This window comes from Oryx dammah, unplaced genomic scaffold, assembly GCF_014754425.2.
Source record: "Oryx dammah isolate SB20612 unplaced genomic scaffold, SCBI_Odam_1.1 HiC_scaffold_12, whole genome shotgun sequence".
Taxonomy (NCBI): domain Eukaryota; kingdom Metazoa; phylum Chordata; class Mammalia; order Artiodactyla; family Bovidae; genus Oryx; species Oryx dammah.
The window spans coordinates 64,856,501-64,883,675 of record NW_024070196.1 but is presented as its reverse complement, the minus strand read 5'-3'; the positions used below and the strand labels follow the sequence as shown (position 1 = coordinate 64,883,675).

Here is a 27,175-nt window from a genome sequence, read left to right as displayed (position 1 = left end):
TGCCCTCATAAAGGGGCACCATGGGACAGAGCAATGAAGCCCTTAACAGGACGGCTCTAGCAGAGCAGTGAGTTCAACAGTGAACTTCCCTACAGTCCCCCCCCAGGGCACCGAGGGGAAGTATTCGGTGCAGTCAAGCGCGGAGTGGGGGAAGGCGGGTGGGGCAGGCAGGGAGGGCCGGGGGCTCACCCGGTGAACGTGCTCCTCGTCCACCTCGGTGACGCTACTGTCGGCGTCAACACACAGTCGCACCCTTCCTGCCGGCAGGTCCGCTGTTCCTTCGTCTGGCTTCAGCACCGTTGCTGGAAGACACCCCAGGGGTGGACGGGTACAGCGAGGGGGGTTGGGGAGAGCAGGGAAAGAGGGGAAGAAAGAAGATGGAGGTGGGACAGGGGGAGGGGAAAGGAAAAAAGATGAGAAAAGAGAGGTTGTGAGCTGCTGAGTCAGGCCAGGTGCAGGAGAGAAGACCTGGGACACAGGGGAGATGGCTATCATCCTCTTCCTTGGGGGCCTATTTACAGGGAGGGTGCTGAATTGTGACCCCAAACCCGTGGAGGTGTGGGTCTGACAGGCTGGGTCTGACCCATCTGGGGCTTCTATCAGCTGGTACAGGCCCAGAGTTGGCAGCCAGACGGCTGGGCACACTGTCCACCACATACCTAGACACAGGACGGCAAATAATGGCATACGGGCGGCTGCTCCTCCCGCAAGAGCCCTCCAGACATCACTCATCAATCAGTCCCCCCAGCCGAGTTCTGAACAGACTCAGAATCACTTCTCAGTCGAGTCTGGTCACGAGCCACAAGTCATCTACAAAGGTGGGTTCACGAGACGAGATCTACCTGCACTAGGTCCCAGACACAACACTGCAGAAACCAAACAATGCTTGTTGCCTTAATGAATTAGCTGAATAACTAGTTACCAAGGCACAAACGCCTTTGAAAATAGCACCCAACAGACCAGCTGCTGAGAGTGAAATGACACCCAACCAGTCCCACTCCAAAGCCGTGTCTCCGCATCCTAGTCCTGGCTGCCCCTGATCCCTCCCTTCCCCTCAGTCCCCACACTGTGATCAGGGCCAGGCACACGCGGCTACCAGCACTGGGGGCGTGAGAGGGAGGCTCAGACCCCAGCCGTGCTAACACCCCTAATTACCAAGAGTGAATCCATCCTTCTGAACCAGCCAGACCTTCTCTGCCTCATACCATCTGTCTTCAGGAGCCTGGGGGCAAAGGTCACATAAATTAGCACAAGGGGATGCACCCTGCCCCGCCCCGTGCGAAGGGCAGACCCCTTACCTGGGCATTTCTCATAGTAGGCCTGGGACCAGCTAAATCAGAATCCCCCGGGGCAAGTGGGGGTGCTTACTTAAATGCAGAGGCCACGGCCACAACCTAGCTTTCGGAAAGGGAAGCTTGAAGGTGGGGCCTGGGAATCTGCATTTTGAGCAATCTGCCATTTACACAGCTCGAAGAACTATCTTGTGACCTCGTAAGCTCAGTGGCAAGGAGACACCTCTCATAGTTGGGACACTGCCTCACTCTGTGGAGAATCTCACCTCGGGACAGGTCACATTCCCCTGTGGGACCTCCAGACCCCTGTGTGTCGAGGGGGACATGCCTGGTCCTTCCCCTGGGCTGGCCACCCCTCCACGCCCGTCCATCTCTGGTCCCCACCTTGTCCACCCCCAGGGACAAGCCTTTGCCGTCCTCCTTCTCTGGCCTGCGCCTCCCCGCCCCCCGCAGCCCCCTCACCTGCTCTGAGACTCCACTCTGGCTCCCATCTTGGCTCTCCGTGTCCAGAGCAGGCTGCCCGGGTCCTCCCGGCTCCATCTCCAGGGCCCCAGCCCCACTGCCTGCCCTGAGGCGGGGCTCCTCTGCTTTCTGTCCTCTGCTCTCAGGCTGGTCCTCCTTACCAGCTGTTGTCAGGGTATCCCCACGTGCACCCACCTCCTTGGGGGCTTTATCATCCTTCTCTGTCTTACCCTCGGCTTTACTCACTTCTTCAGAGGCGCTCTGAGGGGGCCCCGTCTTTTCCATCTTACCCCGGGGCTCCCCTGCCTTCCCAGTCCTGCTCTGAGGCTCACCTGCCTTGTCCATGGCTCTGGGAGCCTCCCCCGCCTTCCCCGGCACTTTGCCTGTCTTCTCCACCTTGGTCTGAGGTTCCTCCGTCTTGTCTGCCCCACTCAGGGGCAGACCTTCTTTGTCCTTCTTACGCTGGGGACTGTCCCACTTGCCCCTTCTGCCCAGGGAACTTCCCCACCTTCTCAGCGGGGCTTGGGCCCCAGCCCACTTCCCTTCACCTGCTACATCCTTGGAGAGACTCCCCTTCGCCCCCTTGTTTGGGGGAGCCCCTGCCCCCTTCTCCACTGTCCCTGGTTGACCCCCATCACCCGACCGCTCTTTGCCCTGGAGCTCCCCCCTTTTCACCCCTTTGGTCTGGGGGGCCTCGCCCCCTTTCCCCACTGTGCCTTGATCCTGCTCCCCTTTTGTCGGCAGCACAGTTCCTGGGTCCCCAAGGCCCCCAGTCTGCGTCTTCTCAGCCTTCGGAGGTGTATCTGTGGTGCTGGCCTGGGGGCCACAAGGAGTCCCTGGGGTGTCCCCCTTTTTTCCCCCTCCAGGATCCGTGGCTGGGGGTGGGGTCTTGGAAGTAGCGGCATCGCGGGGCTGGGTCCTCTGCTCTGGCTTGGCTGAGTCCGGGTCCAGCTTGGCCACCATCAACAACACGTCACCCCTCCTCACCCCTCTCTTGAAGGGCAGGCTTTTTTTGGCAGGTGTCCCACTGGGGCCTGACTCTTGGGGCTTCTCGCCATTGATGGTCATCAGAACAGGGTCCATGGTCCCGGCCTCCTCACCCTTCGTGCCCAGAACGTCTGCGCTCGGGGGAGAGCCTGACTGGGCGTTCTGGCTCCCAGGCTTGGTGCCAGTGCTGGGCTGGCCAGCAGAAACCTCTGGGATCTAGAAGAGACACCAGAACCATTCTCAGCTGCGTGCTGACCAGACAGCTTTGTCTTTCACCCATTCACTCACTTCTTTAATCACCCAGCCATTCATTCCCTTGCATGCCCTCAAGCACTGAGGGGCACTGAGCCAAACCTCAAAATCCTACATCCTAGACCTTGGCTCAGAACTTGAAGGCCAGGTGACATTATGAAAGGAAAGTGGACTTTGGAGCCCAACCGACCCAAATTCACTCCAAACTGTGCCACTAGCTAGCTGTGCGGCCTCAGGTAAATTACTTTCCCTCTCTGAGCCAGTTTCCTTACCAATGAAATGAGAGCCGTAATGGCCTCTCAGGGTGGGTGGGCGGCTTCAGGGTAACGTGTGGAGACTGATCCCAGCACCTGGCACGTCCTCAGCAACAGGAGCCACTCTGGCTGCTGCCACTGCTGCTGGTGCCATTGCTCTATTATCACGCCCGACTCTTCCTAGTGGGCCAGGGTGGGATGGGAAAGAACGTGGAGCCTGTCATCAGAGGACCTGTCCTAGTCTTGGCTCTGAAGCTCTCCAGCTGAGTGACCCTGGATGACATCACCTATCCCCTCTGAGAATTTCCTCTCAGTGCAGGCAGATACCACCTGACCCTCCAGACTTTCTGCATGCCAAGATGTGGAAATTTCAGAGAACTGAACGTAACGAGCTGCTGTGACTGGTCCTTCTGCACCAGGTGAGGGTCCTGCTTTGGCCCCAAGGTCCTCCACTCTTTGTTGGCCGAGACACCTGGGTACCCGACACCCAGGGGTCTCCACTACCTGTTCCTCCCCTACATCTTTCTAGTGCCCTGGACACCAGCCCTGCCCATCCCGCCCACCTCCAGCCAGCCTGACTGTGGCCGGAACAGCTCCAGGGCCAGTGTGGCCTCTGCAGGAGGAGCCAGCAGGGGCAGTTCTACCCTGAAGCCCGGCCACACACCTGCCCTGGTCTGCGTTCTGCCACCTTGGACCCTGCAAGAGCCAGCCTCCCGCACACCTGCGCTTGGGAATCTGGGCCTCTCACCCTCCTTGTGCACCCAAACCAGGCCCAGGATTGTGCCGAGTCCACCTACACACCCAAGTCTCCTCTCCCAAACCCAGGTCTACTCTCTCTCCCCTGGGTACTGCCACAGCCACTGAGCTGGTATTCCATCAGTTTGCTGCCAGTCATTTAAAACCTGGTCAAAGATTTTAGCAGTTGCCCACTCTCCAGGAAAAACATTCAACACAGCCATCTGGCATTTGAAGCTGTTGGAGAGGAACCCCCCACCCCTCTGCCATCTGGTCTCACTGTCCCTGCTCAACTGAACGTTTCAGCCACACCTGACGTTGCCCAGCTTCTATGCTTTTGTTCACATTGGGCCTGCTGCCTGGAACACCCTTGCCCGTCTCCACTCATCCATGTGCAACTCATCCTTCTATACCCAGCTCAAAGGCCCCCTCCTCAGCAAGTCTGTGCCTGAAGGCCTGGATCAGAAAAACGGCCTCATGGACCCTGAAGCCCCAGAGCTCTGTGTGCTCATGCAAGTTTGCAGCAGGACCACATTCTGCGTCCCGTTCTAGCTCTGACTGGTGTCGCCTCCAGAGCACAGTCTCAGTCCTCATCTTTGTAAAATGAAAATATTAATACACATTAACAATAATGACCAGTGTTACTATCAACCTTGAGGAGGACCCTACATGGCCATCCTGCAATATCTGACTTACCCAGTAAAGAAGCCAGTGAAGCAGGTTCTGAACTTCTCCCCATTCCACAGATAAGGGAGCAAACACAAAGATGTTAGGTGGCCCAAGAGACAAACCCAGAACAAAAAGTCACACAGGCCTCTTTGAGTGTAAAGACAGTGCCCTTAACTACTGAGCCTTAACAACCTTGCTTGTCTTTCTGGGACTTACTGGAGTCTCCTAGGAGCTTTTAAAAAAAATTCTGACCCTTTGGTTCCCATCCCAGAGGATCTGATGCAGCTGGTCTGGGTGGTGGGCCCCTGGGAGACTGCAATATGCAACAGAAGGCTGAGACCCTATGGCCTGGTGGCTCAGTTTGACCTTCTGGGGCCAAGAAGGTCACCATCTTGGAAAGGGGTTGGTTGTACCTGGCAAATCTCAGCACTGTCTGCACCGTTTTGAAAAGTGAGTCAGTACTTTATTTTTAAAACCAACCCCCCACAGAGGAGACAGTAACGCAGGGATGCACCTGACGAGACAGCCCATCCCGGCCTCCTCCCCTCCGCGCTGTGCATTCCCCTCCTGTGGATTTTCTTGGTCACCGAGGCCCTCAGATCCCACCTGCAGCCTCCTAGTCTAAGGGGGAAGCAACACACCTAGAATCATGGGGGCCGAGAGGAAGCTCACAGCACAACCATTTTACAGACGGGCAAACTAAAGCTGAGAGAGTGGATGGGATCCAGCCTGGAGCACACAGAGTGGTGGGGCCAGAGCTAGAACCTGGGTCTCTGACATTTGATCTCTTCCTGTTGGATGTTATTCCTGTCTCTCCCTGCCCCTCGATGACTGGGTGGCCTTAGGAAAACCAGGAAAACATTTCCATTCCTGCAAAATGGTGATGGATGCTAATGACTCCCTGCAAGGAGTCTATGAGGACCACATAAAACCAGCAGTGCTGGGTGAGGGGAGAGGGGCCAGAGTTATTTAGTGATGGAGCAGGAAAATTAAACTGGCAGGAGCAAGCCGGGGCCTGCTGCCTCACAGGAACATGTCCTGAGGCTGCCCTGCTCCAGGCCCAGGAATGTCTTGGCCTGTGGTCCAGACACCTGTTGTGGTCTGAGGCCTGTCCATCCTGCTCAGAGGCGCCTTCCACACCCTGCAGTGACAGCCTGTCCCCATCCTCTGCTCAGCTCTGCTTCTTGACCTGTACACAGCAATGCTCACACAGCTTACAGGCTCCTGGAACCCTTTCCTTGCCAGGCCACTGTGGCCGCCACACCAGCCATCTCACTCCTCAGACTGGCCCTTTCCCAGGCAGCTTGCCAGAGCAGAAGACACACAGCCTCTGGCTCTGTCTGCCCCCATGTAGCCTCATGACCTTGAGCAAGTAAGTGCTTTAGCCTCTCTGAACCTCAGTTGAAACCTCTGATAAGTGGGTATAATCCCGTCTGCCCCCGTGTTATACAGGGTATCAAGCGAGCCTCTGAGCAGACAGTGAGTCCTATCAAGTGAGAAATGGAACACAGTAGCCCTCGTCATGACTGTTAACAGCAGCCTGTGGGGGGCTGACTTTGGCCGCCACTTACTTACGCCTGGTCGGGCAGGTGTGGGAACAGAGTCTCTCTGCCCTGACACCTTCCCCCACGAGGATGTAGCAGGGGTGTTTCAGCAGCTCGGTGGCTACAGGACTTCCCTGATGCAGCACAGTCACTGGGGTTGGACAGGGCCAGGCACATGGGGGACAAGCCTGGCAAGCAATAGCTGAAGGGGTGTGGGAGGCAGAGCAAGGCTGCCCATTGGGCTCAAGCCAGCTCCAGGCTCTGAGGCCACGAGATCACTCGGCCCCATCACCAAAGCATCCACTCCGCCTCAAGAGGGCATGGCAGAGACGCAAGGAGAGGCCCTTCCTGCTAACACTGTGGCACGCTCCAGTGCACTGCAACCCAAGCCTGAGTCCCTGGTGCCAGCTTCACCATCCTGCCAGGGTTTCCTGGCCCAAAGAGCTGCGGGAGGAGGGAGGTGGCCCTGGCCACCAACTGGGATCAATCTGCAAGTCCTTGAAGGGCAGGGACTGCGCCTCGTCCGCTTACTGCTTCCATCTAGCAGTGCTGTTCAGACCAAGTGGACACCAGCCAGTCAGAAGGGAGGCCATCTGGAGCAGGGTCCTGAGGCCCCCTCCTGCGCCAAGCAGCAACCCTGTGATTACTGGCTTGTGGTGGTTCTGACGGACTTGGGGAAGGGACCCAGGTGAGCATGGCCACTGGAAAGCGCCTGGGGGACTTGGGCCCTTGGCCGTTTACTACCTGGGATGGAAGGGTTTCGGTATGTTAACAACTAATACAACAATAACTGGTGAACATCAACTGACCATCTTTCCTGCTTATCTGAAAGCAAACTATACATCCGTAGCTAATATTTAGTTTTCCCTTTCTGCAAAAGTAGTGGTCAGTGATCCCCATCATACATCAACTGATACCACTCATTCATTCACTCAACAAAAATTTCTGAGCGTTCACCATGGGCCAAGTTCTATGAGAGTTGCTCAAGACACAGAGTTGAATGAGATAGTTGTTGCTCTTAAGAAATTCTTAGTCAATTAAGTCACATGATCAAGTAATTACTCTGCTGACCAAAATTAAGACAGGCATAGAGGGTGAAGTGGAAATCAGGAGGAAGGTAATGGGAGAGCTTTCTAGAGATGTACTATCTGAGCTGGGTTTTGACAAATGCATAGGAGTTCAACAGATTATGTTAAAGCTAGGACACTCCTCAACGAGGAGACTGCAGGAACAAAGGCTGGCACGTGACGCAAGAGGAGACTCACGGGACAGGAGGGTGGCGGCTGGCAGTCACCTGGTCCTTTTCTGGTGGGGCCACTTACCTCTCGTTCTGGAGAGGCAAGAGCTGCCTCTTTCCTCAGTCTAGCTTCCTTGGACTCTTTCTCAGTCTCTCGGACCAGCTGCCTAATGAAGCCCCCTGGGATGACAGAGAAAAGGGGAGGGGGCGAGGATGGTGGGGGGCTCTTGTCCTCTTCCCGAATCTGTTTGGCAGAAGCAAGGAATGAGAGAGCTCAGTGAATGAACCAGCCGGGGCAAGCTGTCCTTTAAAAGTCTTGAACGGACCTGGGGAGGGGGCCAAGCGGACACCAAGTCCACGAATGAGAGGCCACAGAGAAGCTAGCGAAGCCCTGGGAAGCCTCGGGACAACAGGTGAAAATGGAACGCTCAACCTTGAGGCTGCTCCAGGCAGCGCCATTTCCGCCTGGATCATTTCCTCATAGTATGGATTCGCACAGTGGAGCCCACTGGTACCCTTCCTTGGTGTGGGACAGCCCCATCTCTGGGAAGACCTGCTTCAAAAGGAGCTTTTCCAGTTTCCAGAAGGGGACGGGTCACAGGGAACCATCCACACTCTCTGGTCCCATCTCAGCTTGTGGTAAATAGATTAAGTAATTCACCACCTTAATCACTTTCTGTGCCAGGAGCGTGGTGAGGGAGGACAGGGCTGGCAGCCACGGTTCATCTAAGGATCCAGCCCTATGGCTATAGCCCACTCCACTGACCCCATGCCCTGACTTCTTGACAGTCCTTAAAGCACGACCTGGGCAGCCAGGGACTCCCCAGAACTGGGCTGGAAAGCCTGCCTTTTACCCCAGAAACACGGTCCAAGCCAGAGCTGGCTGGACTTGGATTGCAGCTGAGACTTGCCACCTTGGAGATGGAGACCTGGGACTGGGTAAAGACAAGGGTTTGTCTTTATCCAGCATAACTGTGACTGCTCATGAGTTTAAAGGAAAAAAAAAAAAAGAAAACCTCCAACCGTTCTATGCATTCTATGGCTGAGCTACACACTGGTTTAAAACAAGCTCCTTATCAAAGTCCTCCCTGAGAGGCTGGCAAAGACGTGATAACCGCAGCCCCATTGATAAAGAGGAATCTAAAGGAGACAGGAAACACCAAGAGACAGAGCAGAGGCCCAGAGATACGGCAGGCCTCTGCCCAGGAGGAGAGAAGCGGGGGACACGGGAGGCTGGGCTCACGTTTCCTCTGCGCCTCTCCACGTGCACTGACACCCACACTGTGATGGTGAAAGGCACGCTCTAGGGAGGTGTCACTCCGCTCCCTCCAGCATCAGTCTATGCCATGTCAGATCAGCAAGGGGCAGAGGCAGCCGGGAGGCACTTCTCAACCACCCCACTCTTCAGCCTCCGATTCATCAAATCAGTGCACAAGGGTCGGGGCGAGGAACAGGGGAGATAACAGGCATAAAAGAAAGAGGCAGCCCTTTATGGATTCTTACAACAAATACAACAGGGAAAAGAGCCATCAATGGGAAGAAGAGCCTGTTTCTAGTGTTCCATGGGTGACAGAAACCAGGGACCTCAGAAACCTATCCCCATGGCATAAGCCTGGCAGCCGGCAGCCCTGCCTCTGGTGCCCCTGCTTCCCCACCCACACTCTCCCACACAGAGCCCTGTGCCCATCAGAGCTGCCATGAGGACGGTGCTGGGACAGCTGGTCTACCTGCATTCCCCCGCCATCACCTCCTGAGGGACAGAGACCAGCAGCCATGGGCGGAGTCAAGGACATGGTCACTAACGCCGGGCTAGGCTGGAGACGCCATGGCTAACTGAGGCGGAAGATGGAAGGGAGCCTGGACATGCGCCAGGGGAGCTCTAGATGTCAGAACCTCTGCCTGAGGTGGGAGGGGGTAGCCCGAGACAGCAGGGCTAGGACGCGTCCTTGGAGGGTCTGCTGGACCCTGGGGCTGCGGCCCGAGCCCTGAGTGCTACTTTCCTTCTGCTCCCACAGGGCGAGGCGTGATGAGATGGCCATGCTGAGGCAGTTCCAGGACCGCGAGGTGAGATGAGATGAGACGAGATGGAGCTCTCTGCCAGGTAGCACGGAATGCAGCTTTATGGACACAGGCAGCACATGAGGTGATGCGCAGAGACTGACCCGTGGAGACACAGTAGGGAGAGAGGAGAAAGACAGGTTAGCTCGTGGGCACCACCCAGTCCCGCCCCCTCCGAAGCCAGGGACCAGGTCAGGCGCAGCTCACTGTCATTTACATCTGGGAGGAATATGGCCAGCAGAGAGTTGCTGGCTATAGAGTGGACAGTGCCCTGAAATTCTTGCCAACCCTGACCACACACTTTTAACTTTCTCTTGATGTATACAGCCAGAAAAGTATGTACTTGTAAATGTATAGCTCAGTGGCTCTCACAGAAAGAACACGATGATAGAACCAGCACTATGACCAGATTAAAACTGTTAAACTTTTAAAATAAAAACATGGTGTTATTTTAAAATATATTAAATTTCAACTTAAAATATTAAAAATAATCTTTATTAAAGTTATAAAAATAATTTTGATTAAAATTCTTTAAAAGTACATTTTAATTTAATTTGAAATATTCTTTTATGTATGACTATAGTATATAAATTGGAAGGGCTGATGTTAAAGCTCCAATACTTTGGCTACCTGGTGTGAAAAGCCAACTCACTGGGAAAGACTGAGGGCAGGAGGACAAGGGGGCAACAGAGGATGAGATGGTTGGATGGCATCACTGACTCCATGGACACGAGTTTGAGCAAACTCCAGGAGATAGTGAAGGACAGGGAAACCTGGTGTGCTGCAGTCCATGGGGGTTAGAGTCAGATACAACTTAGCGACTGAACAACACAGTATATAAATATTATCTAGATATATAAATATTATAAATAAAATAATAAACACGCAAATCTAATCTATAGTGATGGAGGTGAGAGGAGTTGTTAGTGTTCGGCTGGGAAGAAGCACAAGGGGAACTTTCTAGGAAAATGGAAATGTCTTATATCGTGATATGAGCTGTGAAATGTGAATTTAAATGGAGTCACTGATGTCAAGAGGTTTTACAACATAGCCGGCAGGCCATTAAGTAGGTGGACCTCATATATGTCCTCCCCAACTACAACCACAAAACTTCAGAACTGGTGCAAATGGCAGGTATTACAAGGACTCTGCAAGAATCCCTGAGGTTTGTCTCAGAGAGGAACTTTGACTTCCCTCGAAGCTTCAGCAATACATGAACAGTGAACTTCCAGATGTTCAAGCTGGTTTTAGAAAAGGCAGAGGAACCAGAGATCAAATTGCCAACATCTGCTGGATCATCGAAAAAAGCATGAGAATTCCAGAAAAACATCTATTTCTGCTTTATTGACTATGCCAAAGCCTTTGACTGTGTGGATCACAATAAACTGTCGAAAATTCTGAAAGAGATGGGAATACCAGACCACCTGACCTGCCTCTTGAGAAACCTATATGCAGGTCAGGAAGCAACAGTTAGAACTGGACATGGAACAACAGACTGGCTCTAAATAGGAAAAGGAGTACGTCAAGGCTGTCTATTGTCACCCTGCTTATTTAACTTATATGCAGAGTACATCATGAGAAACGCTGGGCTGGAAGAAGCACAAGCTGGAATCAAGATTGCCGGGAGAAATATCAATAACCTCAGATATACAGATGACACCACCCTTATGGCAGAAAGTGAAGAGGAACTAAAAAGCCTCTTGATGAAAGTGGAGAGTGAAAAAGTTGGCTTAAAGCTCAACATTCAGAAAACGAAGATCATGGCATCTGGTCCCATCACTTCATGGGAAATAGATGGGGAAATAGTGCAAACAGTGTCAGACTTTTGGGAGGGCTCCAAAATCACGGCAGATGGTGACTGCAGCCATGAAATTAAAAGACGCTTACTCCTTGGAAGGAAAGTTATGACCAACCTAGATAGCATATTGAAAAGCAGAGACATTACTTTGCCAACAAAGGTCCATCTAGTCAAGGCTATGGTTATTCCAGTGGTCATGTATGGATATGAGAGTTGGACTGTGAAGAAAGCTGAGCACCAAACAATTGATGCTTTTGAACTGTGGTGTTGGAGAAGACTCTTGAGAGTCCCTTGGACTGCAAGGAGATCCAACCAGTCCATTCTAAAGGAGATCAATCCTGGGTGTTCTTTGGGAGGATGATGCTAAAGCTGAAGCTCCAGTACTTTGGCCACCTCATGTGAAGAGCTGACTCATTGGAAAAGACTCTGATGCTGGGAGGGATTGGGGGCAGGAGGAGAAGGGGATGGCAGAGGATGAGATGGCTGGATGGCATCACCAACTCGATGGATATGAGTTTGGGTGAACTCCGGCAGTTGGTGGTGGACAGGGAGGCCTGGAGTGCTGCGATTTATGGGGTAGCAAACAGACACAACTGAGTGACTGGACTGAACTGAACTGAACTGAAAGTGACAGCCTCAGTGCTCAGTCACCTTAAGGAAGACCAGCTTTGGCCTCCAACATCAATTACAGTTCTTTGTAATGCAAACCTCCCCTTAAGCCTTTAAAAGTCCCTGAATTTTACTCCCCAGCAGGACACTGCTTTGCAATCAGAATCTGTGTATCTCAAAATGCAATTCTGTAATACCAAATAAACTTTTATTATTTCCTCCTAGATTTATTTAGGTTGACAGAGTGCTGGTTACACTAGTATATCATGTGTAAAAATTCATTCAGCTGTACAACTAAGATAGAATATTTTACCACATAAAATCATATCAATTTAAAAAACAGAACATTACCAACTCATGACAATCCCTCACACCCCCGTCTAGTAACTATTACACATTCCCCCCCCCCACCCCCGCCCAGAGCAGCTACTCTCCGGATTGCTGAAATCACAGAAAAGCGTGTGTTTCTTTTGTGAGGGAATAATTGGCTATATAATTTGACCATGAAAACGAGGAAAGCACAGGAAACCTTGGCTATTTAACTGACTGAGAGCTTTGAGAAAAAGATTAAGCATTTTTAGCATCATTTTCAAAACCTTAACAAACATACACAACTTTTGACCTAGAAAGTCCTCTTTTGGAAAACAAATTGAGGAAGTGATCCTCAACCAGAAAAACATCTTCACTGTGTTGCCTGTAGGACTAAAAATCCTAAAAGTGAGAGTTGCTCAGTTGTATCCAACTCTTTGGGACCCCATAGACTACTGGAATGGGTAGCCTTTCCCTTCTCCAGGGGATCTTTCCAACCCAGGGATTGAACTCAGGTTTTCCCCATTGCAACTGGATTCTTCACCAGCTGAGGCACAAGGTAAGCCCAAGAATACTGGAATGGGTAGCCTATCCCTTCCCTAGCAGATCTTCCCAACCTAGGAATCAAACCAGGGTCTTCTGTATTGCAGGTGGATTCTTGACCAACTGAGCCTCCAGTAACTAGAGAAGCCAAATAAATTAGCACACATCCGAGTTGAAGGAATAGTATGAATCCCGGAAAAGGATGCTTAAGAACATTAATAGAACTTCATCCATCCAACTGTCAGGCTTCCAGAAGGACAGCATCAATAAGAACCTGCTGAAGAGAGTTTAATGGTCTATTTATTTCCATAGTATAGACAGAAATGTCCAAGGGGAAATGTAAATCAGGAAACCAGAAGTGGAAAGAACCTGTCAGCCTCAGATCCAGGTGTCAGTAATAAAAGATTAAACTGTTAAAACTAAAACCCGCTTCACCAAGGTATAACTTCTACACCTGCCGTAAGCTTCATTCATTGTTAAGTGCACACTTATATGCTTTTTGATAAACTTAGTTTTTTAAAATAAATTTACATTGTTTTGCAACCCTGGGCCATTTGACCAGAATCGCCCCCTAAAGACCCTTCACGCCTATTTGCAGTCACTAGCTGTTCCCACCCTCAGCCCCAGACTTCTGATATAGATGGAATCCTGGAGAATGCAGTATTTTACATGTGGCTTCTTGCATTTTGCATGTTTTTAAGGGTTTTCTGCATTGTTGTGTACATCAGCATTCCATTTTTTACGGATAAACCACATCCTCTTTATCCATTCACCAGCTGATGGGCATCTGGGCCGTTTCCACTTTGGGGCAGGATGAGTTACGCTGCTCTGAGTAGGCCTGTTAAGTCTCGGTGCGCTGGTTCCACTCGGTGCCCATGTGTTTCCACTTCTCTTCAGGAGATTCCTAGGAGGTGGCACTACTGGGCTGTCTGCTAACTTTACGTTTGACTTTTTAGGAAGCAGCGCAACTGTTTTCCCATCCTGCTTGCAGTGTCTCAGGTTCCACTGGGAAACAATTGCAGTCACATTGAAAGGTGCGAGTGTTGGCTTGTAAAGACGGCGGAGGGCAATACAGGGCATGCGCGTAGTACACACTCCAAAATGGGCAAGTAACAAAGCACTCCACACAGAAAATGAAGAGCCCTTCCATATGTCCAGGTTCTGCAACCGAAAATTCCACCAAGTGTGGATTAAAAAAACTGGGGGCGGGGGTGGGGGGGTAAAAATATCCAGAAAGTTCCAAAAAGCAAAAGTTGAATTTGCTGTGCCCTGACAACTATTTACCCTGTATTCACATTTACATTGTATTTATATAGCATTTACATCGTGTTTATAACTGCGGACAGCATCCGCATTGCATTCAATATTAGCAATCTTGCGATGGTTAAAAGTATACGAGGAAAACTATGTTGGGTTATACGTAAATATTAAGGTAACTATTACTCCTTTTTATATAAGGGACTTGGGCCTCCACGGATTTTGGTATTTGTGGAGGTTCCTACAACCAAACCCCTGGGGATACCCAGATCTTAATGATACATCAAAATCTTAGTGAAGGGGGTCAGGAGGGGAGGAAAAGGCCTCTTTCCTCCCCCTTCGACTTTTCTCACTTCTAGCTATGAGTAGGGTCCCCTCACTGCCGGCTCCTGGAAGAGACCCCAGCCCCCCATCTCCGACTGTCAGAGTTACCACGGTTCACGAGTTTCCAAAGGCCCCTTTGGCCTGTCAGTAGCTGCTGGCAGTAACTTATCAATAAGAAAACAGGGTGAACAGCATTCCAAGCGATCTCTCCTCGCACACTGAGAGCTCCACATCCGGGGATTTGATGAGACGGATCCCGCGAGGCCGCGCTGAGGAGAACCCATCTCGCGAGACCCCGCCGTAGCCCTTGCTTTATAACCCTGTGCGAGAGGACGTCGACTAGGATCATCTCGCGAGAGCACACTGTGGCCCTAGCTTTCCAGGTGTGCTGCGTGGGGCGACGTCACGCCCACTCCCACCATCTCATGAGATCCCATCGTGGCTCTCGTTTACCGACCCCGTGTGAGGTGATGGCAAGTGAATTTCATCATCTCACGAGAGCCTACTGGGGCCCTCGCTTTCCAACTCCGCCGTTGGTTGCTGTCACGTGATAGCTTGAAATCAGCGCAGGGCGTGTTTACCCTACAGAAACTAGGAAAAATCACAAATCGGGGCTTTTACTCCTAGAGCCAGTCCGTTAAACACTGTCAGCACAGCACTGGCTGACACCATAGCGCTCCTGCAGGGCCTGGCAAGGGTGAAATCACAAGAGCCAAAGGCTGAACAAGGGATATTTCAGCTCTGATGAGGTCAGGTGCCCACAGGAGACCCTGAAAACTCGTTCAAGTGTAACAGCCAAGTCTTTGCATAAGAAAAAGACCCGATAGTGTGGGCTCTCCCACTTGCAAAGGCACGTGAGGTTGAGCTGGAGAATAAGCGGGAGGCCAGGGCCCCGGGGAGAGGCGCCAGAAGCGGACAAAAGACCCTCCTCCCGACCCATTCCCATAGGAGACACTGGAGCGTCCTGGAGTGACTCACAGCTGTAATCCGCTCTGCTACAGGCCTGGAGAGCCGGAGCCCAGGTTATGAATAGGCCTGACGCGAGGTGGCTGCCCTGGTCACTGCCCCGCCCCCGACTCCCAACACTTCCTATCCGGCCCCGCCAGGTCAGTGGCTGCTTCCCAAGAATAGCCCTCGGCTTCAAGGCTCCAGGGGGAATCCTGGCTGATGGTCTGGGCTGTCCTCAACCGGGCCGAGGGCGGGCCCAGAGGGCTGTAGCACATGGGGGCAACGAGGGCTCAGTCTCTGCCTTTACTCTTCGCCTCCTGCCCCTCGAAGGCACCAGGCCAGCCCCACTGACCCAGGATCAGGATCCAACCCTACTGAGGCGGCTTTGTCAAGCCTTAATTTAAGCAAGTGTTCTTATCACGGCATTCTCATCCAGGCCTGAAACTCACACCTGCCTCATCAGCTGCCGTTTTAAGCCCGTGAAGAGGCCCCAGAAGCTCTGAATTCCTGGGATGCAGTCTCAAGTCTCCCCTCAGGGGTGAGGAGGGCTGGGGAAAGGAAAGGGCACTCCCAAAGCCAGGGATGGCTTGAAACAGTTTTCCATGTAGACATGCTGGTATGAGTGGCCTCAAGGCTTTCCCTCTCACCCCTCAAGGTCCAGCCTAGGTCCAGCCTTGACCCAGCAGCTAATCCTTCAGTGACTTCACCTGTCTCAAAGGACAGATTCCCAAGTCTTAATGGTGACTCACAGAGCCCTCAGGGTCCCCCTTGTTCCTCTACTTCAGTGACACTGACCTGGATGCGTCCTTCCACATGGGTTCCCACCTCAGGGCCTTCGCACATTCTGCTCCCATTGCTTCATACACTTTTCTTTCTGCATGGCTCACATCGTCTCCTCTTTCAAGTCTTTGCTCAGAGTCATCTTCTCGATGGTCCTGCCTTCACCATCCTATTTAAATGGCTAACTAGCCCCATTACACCCTGTCCCAGGGCCATTCATCATCTGATTCTGCTCTTTCCCCCGCAGCGCTTACTCACTGTCCATCTTGCTGTGTTTCTTGTTTCGTTTTTGACTCCTTGTGGAGAACACGGCCCCTAAGAGGTGCAGCCTTTCCATCTATTCTGTCCACGTATGCGGCCCCAGAGCCTAGAACAGTGCCTGGCACATACTTTGCTTTCAGTGCATATTTGCTGAATGACAGAGTGAAGGAATGGATGGGTAATTAGGAGTGTAGCTGGCGAGGGACAGAGCAGGCCATTGCCAGCAAGTCTATGGCAGGGGTTTCTGATGTCTTCTTGTGCCATCTGTATCTGCATCTCTTATCATGGCCCAAGTTCATGTCCTGCTGCCGCTATTACCTTGTGGGAGCCTAGGAAGTTCTCTGAGACTCAATTTTCTCAGCCATAAAATGGGAAGAGGACAGCCACATACCCACATGCTTAATCACTGATAACTGCTTGCCATCATCTTTTCATCTTTGTTTGACTGCACAGTCAAAGTCAGCCTGGAGACCCCAGCCCAGGACCCAGAACTGGATCATTCACCCACATTTAGGGAGAATCTACTTTATGCCAAGCACTCAGATAGAAACCTTACATCTAAACTGCTCTCAGCCCTCTTAAATTCCTCCTGGACCTGAAATTTAATTATCTTAAAATCCATTATCCCATTTCATCCCCAAGGCAGCAACCACGTGGTTGGCATTACTCCAGTAGAGCAGAGACTCAGATAAGTTGAGGCACTTGCCTGAGCTCACCTGGCAAGAAGGTCGAGTGCTTTCCTCTCAGGATCCTGACCAATACATTTGGGAGGCAAGTAGTTTCAACTCACCGCCTCTGACAGTTGTGTCTGGAGTGTTATTTGGGAAGGACTCTGAGCTTCCATCTGGGCTCGGAAGGAAAAGGGTGATCTGATTGATTATTAATGTCCGCCCTGGGTGTAGAATGAGGGAATGATGACTACTGCTTGCTAGAGGCTAAATGGGCGAAAGTGACTCATGCTTTGTACATGGTCCAGCCAGTCTCACTCAGACCTTGTGTCTGGTGGTCACAGAGCCAGGTGGGAATGAAAAGGGATCTGGTCTGCACACAGGGCCCCCTTCCCTAATCAGGGCAAGAGAACCCCACAGCCAGCAAAGTGGGTGAGGATTCAGGCCACTCACAACAACCCACATCCTCCTAGAAGAGGAGAACAGGGAGGGGGGTAAGTGGGAAACAAAGGTAGGGAAGTTAACAGAAGGAAAGAGAGCGCATGAAGAGACAGGGTGGGCTAGAAGGAGGGAGGGCAAAGCAGGTGAGGCCTGAGATGGAAAAGGATGGACGAGAGAGGGCTAGCAGGACTCATCTTCCATAAGAGAGGCTCGGAGGCCCAGCCCTGCTCACAGGGAATTTCCTGGATGGAGGACCGATCAGTGCCCTGTTGGTCACGCCCACTGCTGGCTCAGGACGAGGGGGGACACGCGGGGTCTGCTCTAATCGCTTTTTTCTTAGAGCAGACTTGCGCGGCCCTCGCAGACCAGAAGACCCACCTTCTCCGGTCCTGTAGTTTGTTAAGCGGGGAAAGGAAGGGACTCGGCTGAGGACTCACAGCTCCCACAGCAGCAGAACCAGGGTCCTCATCTCCCAGTGCCCCGGGCCTGCCGCTTCTTCCCTCCTAACCTGCTGGGATGACCACATCCTGGCCCCGGTTCTCCTCTCTGGAGCAACACACAGGGATCCACCCACGACAGCCATGGGATTTGACCCCCAGTTTTCTCATCAGGATCCTTCAACCGTTTCCCAGGTGAGAAATTTCTCATGGCTCCCAGATCCCGCAGAATACCAGTTTGGTGTTTCCTGTTGCCAGAGTGAAGTGAGAGACTGGTCAGGCTTCTGCTGCGAAGCTCCCCTGACTGTGTTCAGGGTTTGATTGCTCCATCATGTGGCTGTCTTTCTATTCCTGCTGTGTTGCTACCTGGAACTTTGCTGTCTAATACAGCAGCCATTAGCCACACTGCTCCCGCTATTTAGTCCCTGTCTTGTCTGACTCTCTGCAACCCCATGGGCTGTAGTCCGCTACACTCCTCTGTCCATGGGATTCTCCTCCAGGCAAGAATACTGGAGTGAGTTGCCATTTCTTCCTCCAGGGAATCTTCCCGACCCAGGGATCGAACCCGAGGCTCCTGCATTGGCAGGTGGGATCTTTTACCACTGAGCCACTTGGGAAGCCCCATTAGCCACATGGGGCTATTTAAATGTAAATGAATGTAAATGTCAGCCTCTCAGTTGCACCAGGCACATTTCATGTGTTTGACACGTGGCTAGCGGCTACCGTATTGGACAGCACAGTTACAGAACGTGTCTATTATCAAAGAAAGTGCTGTCAGACAGAATGGGACTAGATGAGGGCTTTCAACAGGTGGTGACTGTGTCCACCCACAGGCATTTGCTGGCGCTAGTGGAAAAAGACACACCTACCAATGCAGGAGATGTACGAGATGCAGGTTCGATCCCTGGGTCGGGAAGATCCCCTGGAGGAGGGCATGGCAATCCACTCCAGTATTCTTGCCTGGAGAATCCCATGGACAGAGGAGCCTGTCGGGCTACAGTCCTTGGGGTTGTCGTAAAGAGCTGGATACCACTGAAGCGACTTGGCATAAAAGCATTTTTGATTGTCACAACTGGAGACAGGGTACTAGTGGGTAGAGGCCAGGGATGTTGATAAACAGCCTACTACATTGCTCAGGACAGCTGCCCCCACCCCCACCACGACAAAGAATTATTCAGTCCCAAATGTCAATAGTGCTGAGGTTAAGAAACCCTGGTCTAGGAGAATCATGTCAAGTGGAGAGGAGCGGTAAGAGGGGAAAAAAAAAAAAGCAAAATAATCTTGCTTCGAACAATACATAGATGTGACATAGAAAGAATTGAGAAAATGCGTCAGCCCACTGCTGACAGAGAATAGAGGAAAAGTCTCTCCTGGATCCATCACCGCTTAGTGGCTCTGTGGCCCCGGGCAAGTCACTAACCCTCTCTGATCCTCAGATTTCTGGATAAAACTGGGATAGTATCATGCCCCCTCCTAGACTGTCAACGGATTAAATGGGTTTGAACCAGCTTCATCATCTGTGGAACAGCATTGCATAATTGATTATCTCGGCTCACACTGTTGATTCGACTAGCCCAAAGAAGTCTCTGGCAGTAAGGCGCCAAGTCCCACTTTCATTTCACTTTGCATGACCTTGGGTCACTTAAGCCTCTCAATCTCACTTCCTGATCTGTAAAATGGGGCTGATGGCTCCTGACTAAGCTTACAGCAATACCCAGTGTGGAGACATTTAATCCTGGTGAGCAACCATCTCTCTCTCTCGACAGCTAATCCGCTTGCCCTCCATGAAACTGAAACTCAAACCCCAGCTGGTACTCAAGAAACAGCTGAAAATGCACGCAGTCTTTTATGGGCAGAGAAAAATTCCCTTGGGACCCCCAGACCTTGAACTTCCTGCCACCCTGAGCGCCAGTACTGGCCACATTATTTGATAAATCCACCTCACCGATTCTCCAAGATCTTTCCTGTGCTACCACAAACTGTAGTTCCTCAAAATAATGAAGTTATCAGGGAGAAGCCCAGTGTAGCCGAAGGGAAAATTACGGAGCTGCGTGAGTCATGGTGGGGGCAGGCGGAGGTGATTCAGATGAAGCTGATGGTGACTGGGTCCTTCAGAAAGAGTGGTGTGCGTGTACGTGTGAGTGTGTGTGTAAGAGAGCGAGCAAGTGAGAGCAGAAGTGAAGGAGAGTGGGAATGACAGCCTGCCTTGACAGTTCTGAGCTCTCATCCCAATGACCTTGTTTGTGTGATGAAAGCTAATTTTTGTCGAAACTAGAACTGAGGTTTAATTTTCCTTTGAGGTTTGGGGGATGACGGTGGAGGTTTTAGGGATGGGGGTTATCAGGGAAGTGAAAGTGTTAGTTGCTCACTCGTGTCTGACTCTTTGCAACCCCATGAACTGCAGCCATGCCTCTGTCCATGAAATTCTCTGGGCAAGAATACTCGAATGGGTTGCCATTCCCTTCTCCAAGGGATATTCCTGACGCAGGGATCGAACCTGCATCTCCTGCATTGCAGGCAGATTCTTTACTGTCTGAGCCACTAGGGAAGCCTGTTATTGGGAAAATTGGGTTATTATTCCTAGAATGGGGAGCCTGACTTGAAGGCAGTGGCTATTGTAAACTCAGTGCTGTCACTGCAAAGCTGTGTGTCCTTGGGCAAGTTGCTAACCCTCTCTGTACCTCAGCTGCCCCATCTGTGAACAGGTGGGGCTGGATGTGACAGCACACGGGGTCCCTCCACTTGCCTCAAACTGACTTTCTCCATGTTTCAAATGATTCAGTTTCACACAGCTTAAAAATTAGGGGTACCATGAAAAGACATGGAGGAAACTTAAATGCATCTTGCTAAACGAAAAGTGCCCAGTCTGTAAAGATTACATCCTGTAGACTCCAACTATGTAACATTCTGGAAAAGGCAAAACTACGCAGACAGTAAAAGGATCAGTGACTGCTGGGAGTTGAGGAGGGGGAAGGATGACTATGCAGGGCACAGAGGATTTTTAGAGTGGTGAAACCATTTTATATGATACAGTAATGATGGGCACATATCATGACGCATTTTCCAAACCCATAGAATATATGCCATTGAGAGTGAACCCTTGCATGGAATGTGGACTTGGGGTGATAACGATGTGTCAGTAGAGGTTCGTCAGCTATTAACAAATATCCCACCCTTGGGGGGTGGTATTATAAGGGAGGCTATGAATGTAGGAAGCAGGGGGTATATGGGAAATTTCTATACCTTCCCCTCAATTTTGCTGTGAATCTAAAATTGCTCTAAAAATATATTAATTAAAAAAAATTTACAATATGTCACATACCACTGTGACTAACTACCTGTTTAAACTGGACCATTCAGACAGTGGTTTTTATTTCCGAGGTAAACCAGGAGCTGCTGCAGGGCTGTCTCTTGGAGCCCTCGTGGACACCCAGCTCGACTTCCCACTGGTTTGGCAGTGCCGGGAGGCTCTCTCCGGCATTTGGGGCCTCCTGGTCTCAGCTCAGGAAGCCCCCAGAAGTGCCTGGTCTTTTCCGTGGCTGACCATGGACCTTATGAAAATTTGCACTCATCAGACCCTGATAGCGGATGGGTGCAAGTATGTTTTGCAAGTATGTGATACCCTGAGTCTTGACAAAGTGGGTACCCTCTGGGGTTGTATCGGCTCCCACAGAGGAGAAGTGTTTCTCCAGCTTTGGTGGGCACCAGTGTTCTTGCCTGAAAAATCCCAGAGGACGGAGGGGCCTGGCGGGCCACAGTCCAAGGGGTCACAAGGAGTTGGACACGACTGAACACACAGACCCCTCAATCGGTTTAGAGTCAGAGGACCTGCAGGTCCCTTCCCCCCAGGACTGTGGAGTAGTTCTGAGATGGGAATGTACGTTTTAAAAGCCTTTCCCCCCGACAGGGCAGGCCGGTGGAGGTGAGCAGACCCGACCTTGGGATAAATGCTGCCACAGACGCTGAGTCCTTGTTGCTACCCCCAGGATGATCTCGCCAAGGCCCCTGGGGTTTTGAAGGCGGAACTAAAGCTTGGATCCCAGGAGGGACTGATCGAGGTCACAGTGTCAGCAGAGCCCACACTGGGCTATTCAAGGTGACCTGGCCCAGGTGCCACCGGATGTCTCGTGGGTGACACGCAGCCCCTCCAAAGTCAGGCGACCCAGAGATCCTCCCCCTCCAATCCCTCCCGTCTTGGGCCATTATATTCTAGATCTTATCCACAGCCCACCCAGACCTATCACCCAGATCCGGGAGAGCCTAAATTTAGTAGCAAAGCCAACCCCAAGGGAACCAGGGTCCTGTCGGACACAGGAAGCCCCCGTGGGACCCCCAGCCCCTCCTGAGCTGGGGCGCTGAGCCGGCTAGGCATCTGCTTGGCCGGTCAAGGAGTGAATGCCACAGCCCAGTATTCCAAGCCCTGTGGGACTGAAGTCCAGGGTCGAGGCCAGACTGGGTGGCTTGGAACTGACTGGGCTTTCCCCTCCCAGCCACCTCTATGGAAAAGCTGCTCCAAGGCCCTAACCCTGAGGCCTGACTCCAGGGAGGGAGCTCTGTGTCCCCTTTAGCGTCTCCACTGCCCCCCGCCACCCACTGAGGCCAGTGCAGGTCTCCATTCAAAGAAATGCCCCTAACGGGTGGGCCAGAGAAAACACCTCCTCTCCAACAGAGGATCAAGTCAGCGCCACATGAAATTCAAACCGTCACCCACTATCCCCTCCCTTCTCCCTTGCCATGCTTATTTGGAATAAATGGAATAAAAAAAAAAAAAATTACCATCACGGCTGATACTCAACAGTGTTGGAAACACGAAAGGGGAAGAGTTGGGCTCCCTGAGCATCAACCGACACTCAGTTAAGCAGAAATCGCAGTAGCTTTGGGAAAATACGAACCTTGCTATCTGCCAGCCGAGATTCCAAAGTGGTTATCCCGTGACTCTAAATGTATATAGATATTTAAGAATCGGCCAACAGCTGGGGCCTAAGCAGGGTGATCTTTTAACAGTGTTCCCCCGCACCAGCGTGTGGTTGTAAAATTCTTCCATGAAACACCCAACCAGCAAAGGGGAACAGGCCTCGCAGGCTGAAAGGCCCGAAATAGATGAGACCGGCAGCCACCGCAGCCCCCAAGGCACACTCCGGACAATTGCGCCCGTCTGCTCACCGGGTGCCTGTTGTAAAACCCAACCCGACGGTACCTTTTCCACCCGGGGCCAAGGGCACAGGATCCACTCCCGTCCGACGGGCCTCCTCGGGTCGCAGCGCAGAGATCCCACCAAGCTGGGCGAGCAGGGACGGAGGAGAAATGTCTGCAGCTCCCCTCCTCACACCGTCGTTCACATCCCCTCCCCTGACTGCTCCTCCCGCACCCTCCCCCGCCCCAGTGGGATGGCAGCAGCTGAGTGGACAAGTCATTTCTAAAATTAGCCGCTGAGCTCCAGGTCTGGACAGGGGATGGCAGCCCGGGGTGGCCGCTGACCAGGCAGTCGGAGCGCATGGACATATTTGGTGGCACAGAGTGGGGGAGGGGACAGCTCCCGACACAAGCACATTCTGCCCCCCAACGCCACCCCTGTCCAGGGCGGGCCACTCAGTCACACTCCCGCCTCTGCTCCACGCAGATAACTGGAGGCCACAGCAGCTGGGCGAGGAGGAGAGCCCGGCTCCATGTCCCAGCTCGTCTCTGGAAGGACATCACCTAACCAAACGCTGGTGTCTCTTGGTAAACAATCAATGCGTGGAAACACAGGTAAGAAGGAGGCGGCCACCATCACGCGCAAACCTGAGGTCTTCCATGGACTCATTTCCTAGTCCTGACAACGCTGGGAGGTAGGGTTTTCCCCAGGCCCGTCTTACCCATGGAGAAACTTTGGCTCGGAAAAATGAACCAACTTACCTTACACAGCCCACTGACTCAATGGACGTGCATCTGAGCAAACTCCAGGAGACCGTGAAGGACAGAGGAGCCTGGCGTGCTGCAGTCCATGGGGTCACCAAGAGTTGAACATGACTTAGTGACTGAACGACAACAACCTTAAAAAGCAGAGAGCCAGGATTTGAACCCACCAAGTTCTTTCTGGGCCCCCCAGAAGGCACGATCTTAAAACACTGCAGCAAACCAGAGGCTCTAAAGCCTGCCCTGCCCACTGCCTGTGTTACTGACTGGTCCTTGGGCTCTAATCAACAGGAATTGCTAAGAAGCCAGATGAGGAATCCAGGCAAGGCTTTCCTGGGGCTCGTGCTGCAGCAGGACAGAGCGAGAACAAGAAACAGGTGGCCTCGCTTGCTCCCCGAGGAGGGCGGGCTGGTTCCGTACATGAGGGGAGGGTCGGGGTGGATGCCTGGGTCAGGCCCGAGGGGCGGTTTAGGTGGTCTGCCCACCCCCGTGGTGAGGCCGGGTGCATGGATCATGCGCAGTACCGGCCTTTGCCCCCAGCACCTCCACAAGGCCAGTCTGCTTGTGGCCTTTTGTACCTTCTTGTTCCGAGGAATTACCCCAACTGTGCATGCACACAGTTACTGTTAGTCTCTCATTGTCTCTCTGTGTTCCCTTGCTCCAAAAGGAGTTGGTCCAACATTGGTGCAAACACTTGGGTAAAGGACCCCGGGTCCCGGCCTATCTCACCTGGAAGGAGAAAAGCAGGGACTTTCACAGATGGTATATGTCGTGCTGGTCCACACAGCTAGCAAGGGGTTGTCAGGATGCAAATCCTGGACTTCCTGACTCTGAAGCCCATGGTCATTGGAATGAATGGTCATTTCAACCATTTGTTTTTGTTTTAATGTGACTGTATCAGATATGTATTACATGTAACCCGGACAAACTTAATCACTGAGCCTGACTAAAGGGGTGTACTTGTTCTTTATTGAAGTATTGTTGATTTACAATACTATCTTAGTTTCCAGTGTACAAGACGGTGATTCCAAATTTTTATAGGTTAAACTCCGTTTAAAGTTACAAGAGGTGAACTTTTTCAATGGCATCTAGAAAGGGCAACAATTATGTGTTCAGCTCTAGTAGCTAAGCCTCTAAAAGTGCAGTCAGTATGATCTTATTTTACATTTGTTAGAGGGACCAAACTTTACACAAACCAATGGAATATTTGTAATTCTGTTCCTTCCTTTTTCCATTCCTCCTTGGTCAGGAGGGCATTTCAAGGCAGAGAAGCGAAACCATCCTTATCTGTCACACAGAAACAAGGAGGCGCAAGACAGGTTTAAAACAGGATCAGGCTAGTGGCCCAGAGGCATCCTCTAACTTTCACTAATATACACGTAAAAGGCAGAAAACTTTGGAAATTCTCAACACAGGAAACTATGACTGACGGTCAGGTAGAGACACGTTTCGCTCGGTCGTGTCGCGTTGCGTCTGACTCCCCGCGACCCCATGGACTGTGGCCCACCAGACTCTGTCCATGGAGTTTTTCCAGGCAAGAATACTGGAGCTAGTTGCCATTTCCTCCTCCAAGGGATCTTCCTGACCAAAGGATGGAAGCCGGGTCTCCTGCACTGGTTGGTTACCACTAGCACCACCCGGCAGGCGGGGCTGTTCAGCAGCTCAGTCGTGCCCGGCCCTTTGTGACTGCATGGACTGCGGCTGCCAGGCTCCTCTGTCCATGGAGTTTTCCACAAAAAATACTGGAGCGGGTTGCCATCCCCTTCTCCAGGAAGCCCTTTACCAGCTATCAAATCACCTCTATGAACTGGGCATTTTATCCACTTTCCAATGTTATCCTTTAAGAAGAGAACTGTAGAGTCCAGTCATTTGGGGTATCTGAAAATCAGGCAAAATGTCTCCCTGCTGTGGCCATCTGCCTCTGTCTCCCATTTCACCTGTTAGGGACGAGTTGATGTGGGCCACCAAGTAAACTTCCCCTCAGGGGCTTTGTTACGTGCATGTCCAAAGCTGTGTACACGAGCACAGAGTGAAGCCTCAGGGGTTGCCTGGTTGGTCGCATCCTTGGAGATAACCAGCCTTAACAACTTGGAGTGAAAACCTTTTTCCAACCTCTGGTACCTGGATGGTTAGAAAGCAGCCAGGAAAAGAAAGCCTCTCCTTTAGTTCAACAACTGGTTCCTGCCCAGGTAAACCAGCAGGAGCTCTGGGTTGGGAAGGCCTGGTTTGAGGGGGAAGATGACATAGAGGATCCATTCCTATCTTCCCTGGTGGCTCAGAGGTTAAAGTGTCTGCCTCCAATGCAGGAGACCCGGGTTCGATCCCTGGGGAAGATCCCCTGGAGGAAATGGTAACCCACTCCAGTACTCTTGCCTGGAGAATCCCATGGACAGAGATGCCTGGTAGGCTACGGTCCACGGAGTCACAAAGAGTCGGACACGACTGAGCGACTTCACTTACTTCCTTACTTATGACATAGAGGAGATGCTCAGGCTATGTGGGAGCCGCCCTGGGACTTGCAGGAGAAGAGATTTCCCTTTCGCTCTCCAGGTATAGCCGAAGTCCCTCACATTTACCCTCGAATGGAAATTTGGGAGGATGTTTTTGGCTAGAATGGCCCTTCAAAGTCATCTAATTCAACTCTTAATTTAGGGATGAGAGAACAGAGGACCAAAGAGGCTGCCCAGTGACCTTGCTGGGAGTAGGATCCCCAGGACGCTCCCTCTGCTCCTGAGTGCCAAGGGGTGACCAGATCTCTGCAGCTCTCAGGAGTGGGCCTTGGTTACCTACTGCGTCAGTGCAGTAGGTAACCAAGGCCTCCGCCACCAGGGTGCCCTTTGCCCGTGATGATGACCACGTGTTCCACAGCTGGGGCTCCTGTCGACTGTTTTGAGAGAGGTTTTCAAGTTGGCAAATACAAATACACTCCATGGGCCAACCGTGATGGCCGTCTTTCCTGAACCAGTCAGGGACAGGTATCTCCAGCTCAAGGAGAGAGGTACCTACCCTACCCTCGACCTGTGGACCAACAAGCCGGCAGTCATGCCCAGGCATGCTTGTGGCTCTGGGGCCACCATCTCCTTAAGTTTCTGGCTTAAACTGACACATGCCACAGGGGTCTCTCTCCTCAGGTCTTTGTGGGAGCAGGGATGGAGGAGAGGCCTTAACGTCTGGGAGGGATGCCAGGGTCACCCTGAGAGTACACGCGGGAGGCCTGGCTGATCTCCTAAAAAAACTGGAGACGAGACGGACCTCCCGGCTCTCCCAGACTTTCCTGGCGCCTTTCCATGCCTTCCACAAGCAGGTTAGTCTCCCAAACCCTGACACTGAACTTGGCTGTGCTCCAACAATCCTTGAAATTGGCAGAATAAGCTTGTTGGCAGTTCCCTTCCTACAATAAAATCTGCCTCTGTGT

The 27,175-nt window shown here is 52.0% G+C and overlaps 1 protein-coding gene and 1 long non-coding RNA gene across 5 annotated transcripts in view; one reads left to right on the top strand and one right to left on the bottom strand.

Annotated features, from left to right (window-relative positions):
• Window positions 1-23,235, bottom strand: part of MYO18B (myosin XVIIIB) — a 236,811-nt gene extending 213,576 nt beyond the window's left edge. For 2 of the 4 annotated variants that reach the window (XM_040250978.1, XM_040250981.1), the window contains exons 1-6: window positions 23,063-23,235; window positions 9,433-9,589; window positions 7,518-7,676; window positions 1,755-2,957; window positions 1,156-1,222; window positions 190-302 (exon numbers count right to left, since the gene is read on the bottom strand). In XM_040250978.1, the coding sequence (XP_040106912.1) occupies window positions 190-302; window positions 1,156-1,222; window positions 1,755-2,957; window positions 7,518-7,676; window positions 9,433-9,471 (1,581 nt within the window). In that variant the 5' untranslated portion in view covers window positions 9,472-9,589; window positions 23,063-23,235. Of the gene's footprint in view, window positions 1-189; window positions 303-1,155; window positions 1,223-1,754; window positions 2,958-7,517; window positions 7,677-9,432; window positions 9,590-17,035; window positions 17,144-23,028 lie in introns of those variants that run through there. The other 2 variants (XM_040250980.1, XM_040250979.1) reach the window with 2 other exon arrangements.
• Window positions 23,236-23,503: 268 nt separating this feature from the next.
• LOC120871212 lies at window positions 23,504-26,510 on the top strand. Its single transcript, XR_005722978.1, has 3 exons — window positions 23,504-23,613; window positions 24,052-24,137; window positions 26,413-26,510. It is a non-coding gene; the product is annotated as an uncharacterized LOC120871212 (long non-coding RNA).
• The last annotated feature ends 665 nt before the right edge of the window (window positions 26,511-27,175 follow it).